Source organism: Sclerotinia sclerotiorum, genomic scaffold, assembly GCF_000146945.2.
Source record: "Sclerotinia sclerotiorum 1980 UF-70 scaffold_4 genomic scaffold, whole genome shotgun sequence".
Classification (NCBI taxonomy): domain Eukaryota; kingdom Fungi; phylum Ascomycota; class Leotiomycetes; order Helotiales; family Sclerotiniaceae; genus Sclerotinia; species Sclerotinia sclerotiorum.
In genome coordinates this window covers 1264268-1276686 of record NW_001820832.1, presented here as the reverse complement: position 1 = coordinate 1276686, position 12419 = coordinate 1264268, and the positions used below count along the sequence as shown (strand labels likewise).

The 12419-nt window shown below is 43.8% G+C and overlaps 5 protein-coding genes across 5 annotated transcripts; 3 read left to right on the top strand and 2 right to left on the bottom strand.

The window, feature by feature from the left end:
* Positions 1–396: 396 nt before the first annotated feature.
* Positions 397–2323, bottom strand: SS1G_03575 (hypothetical protein; the record flags this gene model as incomplete). The annotated part of the gene is made up of 4 exons (XM_001595436.1): positions 397–842; positions 909–2070; positions 2145–2189; positions 2258–2323. 4 exons carry the CDS (start codon positions 2321–2323, stop codon positions 397–399), a joined length of 1719 nt encoding a protein of 572 aa, XP_001595486.1.
* A 2343-nt stretch (positions 2324–4666) lies between these two features.
* Positions 4667–5042, top strand: SS1G_03574 (predicted protein; the record flags this gene model as incomplete). Its single annotated transcript, XM_001595435.1, has 2 exons — positions 4667–4933; positions 4977–5042. The coding sequence occupies 2 exons, from the start codon at positions 4667–4669 to the stop codon at positions 5040–5042; spliced, it is 333 nt and encodes a 110-aa protein (XP_001595485.1).
* Positions 5043–6588: 1546 nt separating this feature from the next.
* On the top strand, positions 6589–6678 carry SS1G_03573 (predicted protein; the record flags this gene model as incomplete). Its single annotated transcript, XM_001595434.1, has 1 exon — positions 6589–6678. One exon carries the CDS (start codon positions 6589–6591, stop codon positions 6676–6678), a length of 90 nt encoding a protein of 29 aa, XP_001595484.1.
* A 1480-nt stretch (positions 6679–8158) lies between these two features.
* Positions 8159–9109, bottom strand: SS1G_03572 (predicted protein; the record flags this gene model as incomplete). Its single annotated transcript, XM_001595433.1, has 4 exons — positions 8159–8292; positions 8363–8409; positions 8760–8893; positions 9071–9109. 4 exons carry the CDS (start codon positions 9107–9109, stop codon positions 8159–8161), a joined length of 354 nt encoding a protein of 117 aa, XP_001595483.1.
* Positions 9110–11418: 2309 nt separating this feature from the next.
* Positions 11419–12384, top strand: SS1G_03571 (hypothetical protein; the record flags this gene model as incomplete). Its single annotated transcript, XM_001595432.1, has 1 exon — positions 11419–12384. The coding sequence occupies one exon, from the start codon at positions 11419–11421 to the stop codon at positions 12382–12384; it is 966 nt and encodes a 321-aa protein (XP_001595482.1).
* Between the last annotated feature and the right edge of the window lie 35 nt (positions 12385–12419).

Below are 12419 nucleotides of genomic sequence, written 5' to 3'. Positions count from 1 at the left end.
ATCACATGATTAAATTATGGAATTCTAAGGGGGTGGGACTGGATTGAAGAGGCTAATACTCTTTCTATACGGGAGGGAGGCCTAACTTGTGTCCGGTACAGCGTAAGGACTAGCGGTTGGCTTGTCCGCTCAAGAAGAATTTGTGGCAAAGGTCAGTATCGAAGATAATGTCTTTAGCTGGTGGGAATTTCTAGCAACCATCTTAATCACAGCTATGGAGTCCTACATTATGGTTGCCACTGACCGCTGCAATTGCGAATATAGTTGTAAACTCCCGTTATATCATGTCATAACCCACTTCTCCCCTATCCCTCTTTGTTTCTCCGCGCAGGATCCACCGCCCTTTCTCCCCCACCTTTTCCCATCCTAAAATGAGACCCTTCAACGGTCACCTCCTCATGAAGACCACTCCTTATACCCCTTCTGTCTCTGTCTCGTATTCCAGCCCAACTTCCCACTAATACTATTAACCCAATCCTCACTCCTCCTCCCCTGGGGCATCACATTAGCAAATGGATAGCGACTGGCACTAATCGTCACATAATCCCCAGGAGCCAATTCCACCCTCTCTCTCCCATCAAAGCTCGCCCAACTGCTCGTTCTCGCATCGTACGGAACGCCGAGACGGAGTACAATAGTGTCTGGAAGGATAATGGGACGGAAGGAAAGAGTGTGTGCGCAGATAGCTGACACGAGGATGACGGGATTTTCGGGGTGGCAAAGAGAGCCACCTGCGGCGAGATTGTAGGCTGTGGAACCAGTAGGTGTGGCGACACATACGCCATCAGCTTGGACAGAGGTGAAGTGCTCATCGTCGCCGAAGATCTCGATTGAAGACATTGCTGTTGCGTGTAAGTCACATGCTGATGAAGAATATCTATGGATGAGGCGAAAGAGTATTTACTTACTGGGGTTTGGTCCTCGATCAACCACAATATCATTGAGAATCTCATATGTGCCGTCTGGTCGATGAGTTCTCTCTTCACCCATTTCCTCACCTACCAACTCCTCCACTAGATCTCTTATGGGGGCTGAATTTTCATCACCATTCTCGCCATTTTCAACAGCCTTAGTTCTTCTCGACTGGCTCCTCATTACTGTACCCTCAAATCTCAGCCTGAGACTAATAGTAACTCCATCTCTGAATGCAGTCGTTAACTGTTTCTCGAAATCTCCAAAATCGAACTTGGTAAGAAACCCTAGACTTCCCAGCGCAAAACTTAGAACCGGAGGTACTATTCTTTGGAACAGCCAGCTTGCATAAAGAACTGTACCATCACCCCCTAGAGTAACGATGAAATCAAACGTATGCGGCCTTGTCCTGCACATATTTGATGACCAGTATCTCAACCTCTTATGCTTATCTCCATTAACCTGTCCCTCCCCAGCCTTCTCCAACTCATCCAGTAGTCCCTTCGCATCGAATTTCTTACTATCCCGCAGATTTTCCTCGACATAAACCGTGTATCTAACCTGTCTTTCTAGGCTCAAAAGCCATCTAGTAACCTCTCTTGTATTCGCAATCAAGCTCTCATCATGCGCCTTTGTAAGAATAAAAACCGTCCTGACCTTCAACTTCAATCTAATACTCCCCAACCTCTTGCTCAATTCCCTGACTCCCCATGCCATATCGGAAAGTTGTTTCTTTGTAAGAAGACGACTATGTGTCGCGCCCGCATCGATACCATCAGTTTGGAATTCCACCTTCCCACTTGCATCATCTTCAACCACTTGTGCCGCATCTTTCGCTTTGATAGTATCTCTCCAAGAAGTCTCATCAACCTGCCCGCAATCTTCCTCTTCTGTGACGTGGTTGTGTATTTTCGGGTCTAGTGATTTGTCCTCCCCTTCACGAATTCCATCCGAATCACTTGCAACCCTGCAGGGAGCCAAAGTCTCTGCTATACCTTCCAATCCACTACTCGATGCTCTACCAGCTTTACGCTGGCTCTCCAGCAGTGCGTGCACATAGCATTCTGTGTTTTTTCTTCGCTGGAAGGTCGCAAGAGGTGTATCGGCTGTTACGAGGGATGATTTCCTACGATGCGCATTTTGAGCATCAAAGACTACCTGTGGGAAGATGGCATTTCGTAAGCTTCAATGCATTTGCAGACCTCTGAGAAAAGGAGACTAGATAAACTTACCTCTAGTGCATGCTGATACTCTGAATCACTTGCGCTTGAATGTCCCTGCCAGTGTAAGTCAGTTAGTGTGGAATGAATCCGGAACTCGCAAGCTCCAAATAAAGGTGGTATACTTCATCGTGAGCGTCAAATTGGTCCCTACTGAGAAGAGATATATTTGGTGGTGAGGAGTGAGCCATTTTGATTGATGTTTATTATTTCTGTCTATTGTATTGTGTTGTCTTTGGTCAATTCTCATGCACAATACAAATCAGTAGATACAGCTACCCCTCCTTTCACAAGTCACTGAGGAATGCAAGAATTCAGACAGATATTTTCTATTGTTTGAGGCCCATATGAAATTCTCTGTAGTTCTAGCAAAAGTCTAATGGCTTCCTATTCTAACCACCACTCCCTTTTACTATTCCTGAATACTTTTATATCAATGAATGGTACTCATAAAATTCAACATATGAGATTAGCAAATCCTATCCTAAGAAGTCACACTAAACCTCTTTTGAATCGAATCGGCAAGGGCTCTAAATTCCGATGCTTTTTCAACCTCATGTCGGAATATCTGAAATTCCGATATCAATTGTCCTATGAGATCCTGGAACCTCAGATTACAAATCAATTTTAAAGCTTTCAGGTACCTTTTCTAGCACGTGCCCGGGGATTCATGCGTAGGCGTAGGTCAGCAACTACCTATTCGAAAAGGAGATACTTCTAGTGTACATTTCATTCAGGCTCTCAATTAATTGACACCTTATTGCCTTATTATCCAATAGTAGGTTACCCCTCTGACCAGTACTATCGATAACGAACCTTGAAATGCATTAATGCCATGCCATCAATAGACACATACCGGTACACCAACATATTGGCAACAATATACTATGCCTCATCAATACATGAATGCAGGTGCAGGAAACGAGTATGGAGGCTATCTATTCGATCGATACTTAGTTTAGAGTTTGAATCATACATTTACATTTCATAAATTGGCATTCATGCGTACTACATAGCCCGCTTTATTTTCACATCAGGGTATCATCCGTCTATTCCACCCCTCCCTTCACATTTTACCCCTTCATCACCAACTCCGTAACCGAGTACCTGCCTTCAATACAGCAGACAATGCAAAGGATGCAAAACGATGCCGCATTGCAGCACTGCAGTACGTAGATAGATGACTGTGTCATCCATTTATCACCCCGAGTACAATGAGTATGGGAGGAGATCCCAGAACCGAAGCTTTGAAGGATGGAGATGATCAAATAGATTGACTTACCACCTTCTCCGTTCGGAAGTAAGTACATCCGTACACATCGGCTTCATTCGCAACCCAACCTAAAATCCTGTGTATAAGTATGCGTACTCCGTATGTCTATGTGTGTGGAGTCGGACCTTGCATTTACGATATTTGGATCTGGGTGCTTTCATAAACTGTTAGCAAACAAGCATGGTTGAAGGCATGTAAGCTCCATTTCTCTTCCCACACAACCCACACCCAGTCCTACCGTACGAAGAGAGGATCTCATGATCTCGTGCCTTGCTAGTTTTTTCCCCTGGATCTCCTCAACCTGTCAACCAACCTTAATCTTTGATGCCTACACCGATGATAGCCAAATGACGCTCACACATGAATGTTAGGATGGGGATGCGTTGTACAGGTTCAGTACATCCTTCGTACTCTCTCACCAACCGACTCACCAACCGAAAGAAAGTAGAGGGTGGAAAATTGCCCACCTTAGTAGTAAGCCAACCCACTTACGACTCTATGAGACAGAATGAACTTCTGCCTTCCTAGATCGTGCAGATAATGTACGGGATCAATAACATAATATTGGATACCATGCCTACCTACTCAACTGGAAACAACCTTTGTCGTGTTATACCATACTATGCTATCACTATCCGCCATACCCTTTCTTCCTTTCCGTGAGACCTACTAACCACACTGTAACTTGCTATTGAGTGAGATGATCAACCTCGCTCGGTGAGAACGAAACCTGCTAGCCAAAATTGTCCACTTGCCAGTCTTATTAACCATCCATCGTACGAAATGTGTAAGGATGCCGCTTGTACACATCGTAACATTCATTCCAGTTTCCAGCATTCAATTCAGCCATCCATCCCGGAACCATCAGCATTTCCGAACGAACGCGCATTTCTCACATTTTTCGTAACTAATGGACGCATCATATTTTACAAGGCGATATCCTTACACGCACTCGATCAAAAACCACAAAAACCCTTCCACGCAAGCAATAAAGGCTGTACAAGCTGCAGAACCCGTATACTAGAAGTAGAGCATGTCCGCGGCCGTTCATCCGATATCTAATATCGCATATCATATCCACTCGCCCATACATTATTTACCAAGAAAACAACGAACCTTCGTGAGTCAAGACTCAAAGCGTACACCTGCGTATGTGTATGGTGGCTGAGTGCTTGGGATCTCGTGGTGGGTGTGCTCCAATCTAAATCTAATGGTACTTGCCATGCCATGCCTTGAGTTGCCGTTGCCGTCATGATATGATATGATAGTACAGAAATCCCCAGTCCCTGTCAGGCCGAAAATCCCCTTCAGCGGACATAATAATGAATTACGAACCGCAACCTCCCAACCAAGAAGAAGACGAGCTTGTGATGGAACAGGTCCACTTCCACGTACCGTCGTAGATTGTGCTCATCAATTCGTACATCATACCTACATTCGTATTCGAGTATCATTGATTTCATTGATTATCAACCCCGTAGTCCCATCAAAGTTCGAGACCTTGAGACTTGGCACACCCTATTGCGCTGTAAGTTTGTAATTTATTAATTAGTATTGAGTTTGCTACCTAGGGTTTTCAAAAGCGAATGAAAATGTGCATTAGTGACCCAACAGAAATAAGCTATGTCTGTAAGTGAGGCTCAATATAGACAGACGCTTGGATATACTCCATAAGGTTTCTAAAAAAAATTCTAAAGTTTCTTGGGTTTCCAATTACCGGAGAAGATATCGAAACTGGTAAAGATCTGATTCATTCATTCATTCATTTTCGATAAAACGAGGAGCTGTGCTGTGCCCCTCCTTGTAGGCTTCGATACTTTCTCATCCAAGTTCCCACCTCCTTATTTCATAGTGGGGATTAAGTATTCCTGACTTGAAGAATTTGGGTTTGGATTTGGGGTCTAGGTAATAAAATAGTGTTCACAAGGCTCACCGGATTCCTTTGGGTTTCACGCGGGCCTAGAATTTGATCCTTGGTTTTGGTAGTAAGCTTTGTTGATGAAATAAGAGTTTTAGACAATGGGGATGATGATGTGGGTGTTGGACCAATAGCAAGTACTCATGAGCACTTGGAGGGGGCCATTCTCGACCAAAGAGCTCAGCGAACAATATCATACATCATCCTTCATTGCAGATCCACGAAACCCTAGACAGTGCTCCTGATGTGAGTATATGCAGACCAGCATGATTCGCTCATCGTAAGTTGTAACCCATTGGTAAATAAGCCATTAAACCAGTCAATTCCGCTTTTCCACACACGGTAAAGTACCTCGAAGAGTGATTGCGGAACAGAGCGTAGAAGTTAAAACAGGGGTTCATCGTTCGATGCAGCTTTTTTATCCTTATCCATGATTCTAGATTGGAGAGACATCATACATGCCAGTGTATGGGTTAGAACCAGGTACGCATCTCGTCTCCGATCAATGCTAATGTGCTGCATCCGACCGTTGTTTGCATTTTGCATACCCATTTATCTCCAGCTGAAAATGTCTTGAATTCGTACGCTGCTGAGCGGATTACGCGCCAAAAACAGACTACGCACAAAATTACAAGAAACCCTGAGCCCTTTAGGAGTTTCTTCTTTCTTTCACATGATGATGGTGATGGGGGTAGTGTCATGGTGTGTACAAGGCTTGGGTTTAAGACGGCTCAGTTGTTTGGAAATGTGGATGGATGATGATGGATAGATGTCATATCAATCAAAAATTTTGATTACAGTATTCTGCAGTGAAAACTTCGGTGATGGAAGGATGATTCTCGTGATGCCTGTAATTACTCGACCAAAATCGTATTTTGTCCGTTAACACTAGACGCCCACGTACGCCGGAGGATAATTAATCTAGAAGAGAAGAATATCGACTATCGAAATATAACTGTTAGATTTCAATCGATCCAGATGGGGAATACGAAAGAGAACACACAAAGCCAACACAAAGTTTGAACCCATATATAAATCACCACTGTGTTTCTCTCTTTGGCCACCTATTTTCATCCGTATGTATTGAGCCGTCAATCAGCCATACGTTCCACAAGCTCTGCTCGAAATTTTAGGGTAATTTCATCGCGCCGGCCACCCTGTATTAGATTGCCTATCAGGTGGGCACAGCACAAGTAATTTTAATGCAACAGGGTGGGTCGCTTCAAATAAAGCCTGATGATCTTGGTTACTGTACTTTTGCAGATATGCTTCGCCCTGGTCCAGAGGAAGCAGTTTGGGCCGGAATAGGATGCAAGCGTCTGCAACGGTGCGGAAGCCGAGACCAAGATGATTGAAAGGGTGTTGCAATAATAAAAGATCGGCTGGCACCATTTCCGACGGCGAACGAGGATTAGGATGTATGGATGTTGGATTTGAAGGTTTCAAAAATGCTCGCATGAGGGTATGATGACTAGAGTGTGGATTGATGCAACTACTCTATTAACACGATAGGCGGGATCAAAATATAGATGGCTGATTGGCATGAGATGATACTCAAATAATGCTCGTTCAATAGCTTTGGGCTAATTTAGAGTACCCGTCTTACCAATTTGATATGATTGAATGAACCCATCCGTTGCGCACAATAAATTTCAATATAGCGTCCAATTATCGGTCCTGATCGTGAGAATGGTAGCGGTCGAAACGCTGTGCTTAGTTTTTGGTCATCCAAAGAGGATCACTGGCTTGAAGCTTATGTGGAGAGTTAGAACTTAGCAGCGCTACTATGAAGACAGTCGGCCATTCAATTGAGCGATCCTCCAAAGTCAATAGGAAATCCGTGCCTCATTTTGCAGGGTATCACTTCCTTTTCAGCAATTCAAGCTTGTACCCTCCAGGAAAGTGTGGTGTCACTGAAGGTGTCGTCCCCTGTAAATAAAAAAACCGAAAAGGAAGGACGGTCCCAGCCTTGTCAAGACTCAACTGGGATGGAAATATCTGATGAGCACAATTTTCTTCTTTCTGCTGAATCGCTGATTTAGATTCGGTTAGATGTGCGAAGCGAGGGATGTGCACTGTGCTATGATGTCTCGAGCGTTTAAGATCCAAAAAAGAAGTTTGGTAAAAGTAGCCGGACCCTTGCTTGCGTAAGAATCTGATGGTGGTGTTCTCATGAATGGGTCCAAAAATTCTAGATCCTAGATTCTGACATCTCCATCTTCATCCCTGATATAAATTCGTGGCACGGGTAAGCGAAACACGATCTACAGTTGACCAGGGCAGAAATCTAAAAGAGGAGAAAAGCAGGGGGAAGGAAGAAGCTGTGGGAGGGATAGGAAAAAAAAAAAAAAAAAAAAAAAAAAAAAAAAAAAAAGAGAGAAAAAAAGATATTCAAGGATAAGATCTACTTTAGCAACTAGTGATTAATTAGTCTTTTATGTTTCTATCCAATAATAACATTCAGATTCTTTAAAGAACTGTTGTCTTACGCGTCATTGGGTTTAGCGCCAGCTAGATGCTGCAGTCAATACTCATGCCATACTAGCTTTTCTTGCAATATAAGTTTCCAAGGGCCCGGCTCATCTGCTGGTGGACTGGGATTATTGCGGGGTGATCACATAAAAAAAGAATCTCCGGTTGTGGCCCCTTTTGGATTAGAGCTCAAAGAAGTCGACAGAAAAAATTCATCTAATTGTTGATTCGAGTCCACACAGTTTGAACGCAGGTTGTAACAGGTGCTATATTTTGGCCGCCATTTCCGTGCGTGTTGTCTAACAAGTCCTCGATGTGGCAAAAGCAAATTTTGAGTTATAAGAAAATTGAGTTGCATTCTGGCTATTCCACATACCCAATCAAGTCCGAATCTGTTTCAGCGCCCGACCGACATATAGATGTTGTAACTTGACTATGTTTGCTGTGCTTTGCTTTTTCAACATCATGCTCAACCCCTTGCGAAACATCTTTCGGCCCTGTATTCAACATAAGCTCCTTGACAGTAGGAAAAGTATAACTTTTGGAAGTGGAGGGGAGGGGGCTTACCGTATTCCTTTGCTTTAGCAGTTAAAACAGGGATAGCTGAAGACAACCTTGGAATTCAATGCGCCCTTCTTAGGGGTTCTTCGACTCTTCGATGACCAAAACAAAGCCTCAATCTTGAATCGAGACTGAACTCAGGGCCTCCCTACCATGCATGCTGAGATAATTCCAAGGGGAATTTTTTAATTTTTTTCCTTCTTTCGCATTTATCGTTTCCTCCAAAGTTTCCACTGAAATGTAGAAATTCTTGGAAAGTAGAAAAAATATCATGGATCACGGTCATGGCTTCATGATCTGCTTACCATATGCCGGTCTTAGTCATTATTGCGCATGCATGCAATTTGTACTTGTGCTTGTGCATACTTTCGCCGCGGGTTCATGCTCAATCAATGAAAGTTACTGAATCTGCTCAATAATGATTGCTTTGCCTTTTGGCTGCTGATTAGGCCTCGATGTGCATGATGTATGTGATAGCCATGAGCCCCCCCATGGGCCATGGATGATGGAGAATGGAAATTTGATATCCGAGAAAATCTGCCACTATGATTAGCATACCATAATACGGGTTTAACTGGTCTAATGTTTTCCCCATAATTTTGGCGCCTTGGTGGTGGGTGGTCGTAAACTTAGAAAACGTTTACCAAGAATGACAATGACATTATTATTGTAAGATCATCATGGTGGTGACGATGGGATAAAATGAAAGCTTACCTTAGTTGGGTATGAGCGACGGGCGAAACGATTGACCATTTGACGCACCTTTAAAATTATCATTCATTCCTTAAGTGGCTCCCCTCCGAGTCCTCCTTGGCTATGGGAACTGTGGCTCATAGTTTCACAAAGAGGCCTCAATGTTGTCACCTGTGGTTGCATATGATTGGGTGTTTCGTGATAGATAGCTCTTAGCCCTTTTTTTAATGGTGGCTGGTCCCTGGGGGTCGTTCGCAATCCCTTAGCATAAGATCCATCAATCCATCTATCAAACATCCCACTAACTAAACTCATTCCGCATCCCTACCTAGCGAGTCCTAGCGAGCCTACTCCATAGTGTCTCTGTACTCCTCTGTACTACTGCACTGGTGGATACCCAGGATGTTGAACGGTCGGTGATATATTTATTTTTGCATTATTCCATTTCTAAACTGTGACTTGTTCTCAAAGTGAGATTAGCACCCTTTACTGCTACTCGCGTACTGCTGCCCCAGTCTTGCTTTCTTTCCCGATTTCATAGCTAGGATAGCGTTGTACCGGAGTAATTCACAACAAGGCAAAAATTAAAATATACTTTGCCCCATCTGCATTTCATCAGAATTTTAAAATATGGAGTATCTGATAGAATATCTGGAAATTTCCTCACTCGTTGGTTGCTCATGGGCCATGGCATACCATACATACTTTTGTCAGTTATCCTGCAGTCTCCTGGGAAAATCATATTAGCCAAGAATATTAATCGTGGTGTGTGTGTGGTATACACGGTACGGTACATGTCGCCAAATGTAGAACGAGTCGTGCTTGCCACTTAGATGCTTCATGATACCTAAGTATGATTGATGGTCATGCCAGGTCTAGATACATTGCAATTGGTCGGTAGCACCGCATTTCATTACTCTCCTTCATTTAGCGGAACTGTGTGGTTCTACCTAATCGTATTGGCCTACAGTACGCACTCTTTATTAGGCTACTGTATATTATTACTTGAGCCGTCTTAAATAATTGGTCCGCACGAAATAGCACCAGTGAACCTTCTAGGCTTTTCAAGGAAATAAGTCTTCTCTATAGGACGATACGACCGAGGGATTTTCCATGTACAGAGTTTAGGTATGGAACCATTGGAATGCTTACCCACGTTTTGTGATCGATGGGGCCGAGAATTTGACTAAATTCCACAATTTAACATGTGCACTACAACGAAACTAACGATCCAAAGTATCGAGACATCCACATCTCAAACTTCCAGAGGCGCTGCGTCAGTACGGGAAGGCCACATTTCTGGCTTAGATTAATATACTAATTATGCTAGATGTTCATACTTATCCACATCACTACCACTCCCGGATAATGCCACAAACCTACACTCCACCGCATCAGCAAGAGCATTCTTGGACCCCGTCGGCTACTTGATATATACACCCTTGAAAAATCAAAATCTATCCCACCCTTGTGCTGCTACAATCTGACCGCCCTTTCTCGCCCTCCTTCCTTGCAAAGCAAATCCTCCTCTTTAGGAAGTTGATTCATCGGTTGACACGTTCGTTTTGATTACCGCACACCCTTGGGGCGAAGGAGCCGTACGCGACATGTATCCAGCCGCGGGATGTAGCTTATCCCCCTTGTCTTCCTTTGTACCGCTGACTTTTTCGAATCTGCGTATGTTGCAAGCCAGGGGCTTTGGCTTTTGACCGCCAACAAAGCCCTGTCTAGTATCCCCCAGAAGAAGCTCAGACCCGGCAAACTCCCTATGATATAATCCTTGCCCATTCGTGGGATCGATTGAGATCCATCATCAGCCATATGACACAGACGACATACCTTACGGTAAGTCACTTGCATGGTGGTCTTCATATTTTGTACTGCCGATATTTAGTCCTCACATGGAAAATTGGGTAGATCCCTTTCTTATAATTTAAGACCAGTATTCTCTAGATTAAATCATATCAAGGCTATGATATCTCGACTACTAACGTCCACTTGACGTTAGCGCCTATACTTCATATATCTCTCCAACCCCTCAACTTTCAGTTTATCTCTTTCACTCTCTAGCTCGACTAACTACCTTCACTCTTGTACGATATCACAAAATGGATTCAACTTATGCTACTCCAGTATATAGAACGAACATGATGGGTTGTGACGACAATGTTCAGATATTCCTGGAAAACGCTTCGAGACAAATGACACAACCCTCACAGTCTCGAACTCGATTATCAATGTCCAATGGCCAAAGGAATATGGCACCGATGCGCGTTAGCAAACCAAACAGTGCAAGTAATAGCCCAAGAGGTTCCGTGAAACAGAATCGACGGAGGACTCTCATGTCGGATGGCTCATACCAACGCCAGATGGCGATCCTCAACCAACAACAAATGATGGCTTCTAATGAATGGGAATCAAACAATGGGTTTTCAACTCAGATGCCAATAAGATCAAACCGTCCCGTCAGCTGGCACCCATCCTCACAACAACCTATGTGTCAACCAGGGCATTCTACGAGTGGATACCCGTTCCCCCAGGAGTATTACAACTTTGATGTCCCGACACCAGCTGTATACTCAGGATATGCATCACCAGACTCCAGCTTTTCTCCTGAGTCGATGCCTTTTAGTGAGGATCACCACAACTCATATCCCTTCACCACCGCTCCTACTTCATATCCACTCGATCAATTCTACACCCCGGAACATACACCATTAGAAAACCCCCTGATGGCTGTCCAAGCTCCATACATAAACAACAATCAAGATTCAACAATGTATTCACATTTTGATTGGAACAACTTTGCACCAAGTGGATTCAAGGATGGTACCACTCCACCGACACCAGATAACTTCCTTCCCATTCAACATCCCGACCCCACTTTTACTCCAGAAGAATCGATACCTTATCATCCACTTTCTGATGATGAGCCAGAAGGAGAGGAGTTAATTGGTATGGGATTGTATGACACTCCGGACAATAGCAAAACATCGCTCTCGGATCCTCAACTCGATAATTATCGAATGATGTCGTCACAGCTGTTAGGTAACAGCTACCGTCGACTTGAACCAGTTGGGAAGTGTTTGAAATTGGAGGAGACTTGGCAACCACCATTCGAAGATGATGATGACAAAGATCACGAGGAGGATGGTGAAGGAGAAAACGAAGAGCAGGAGGACGAAGAGGAAGGTGAGGAAGATGAGCAAGAAGTTGTGTCAGGAAGACCTGCTCAAGTGGTTGACACTGCTGCTTATATGATGGGCACTACACAAAACTTTCCCAACTTCGACGCAAGTTACGCAACGAATTATGGCACTACAGGCTGGATCTGATTTTATGGAGCATGGATCTCTGGATGGGAAAAATT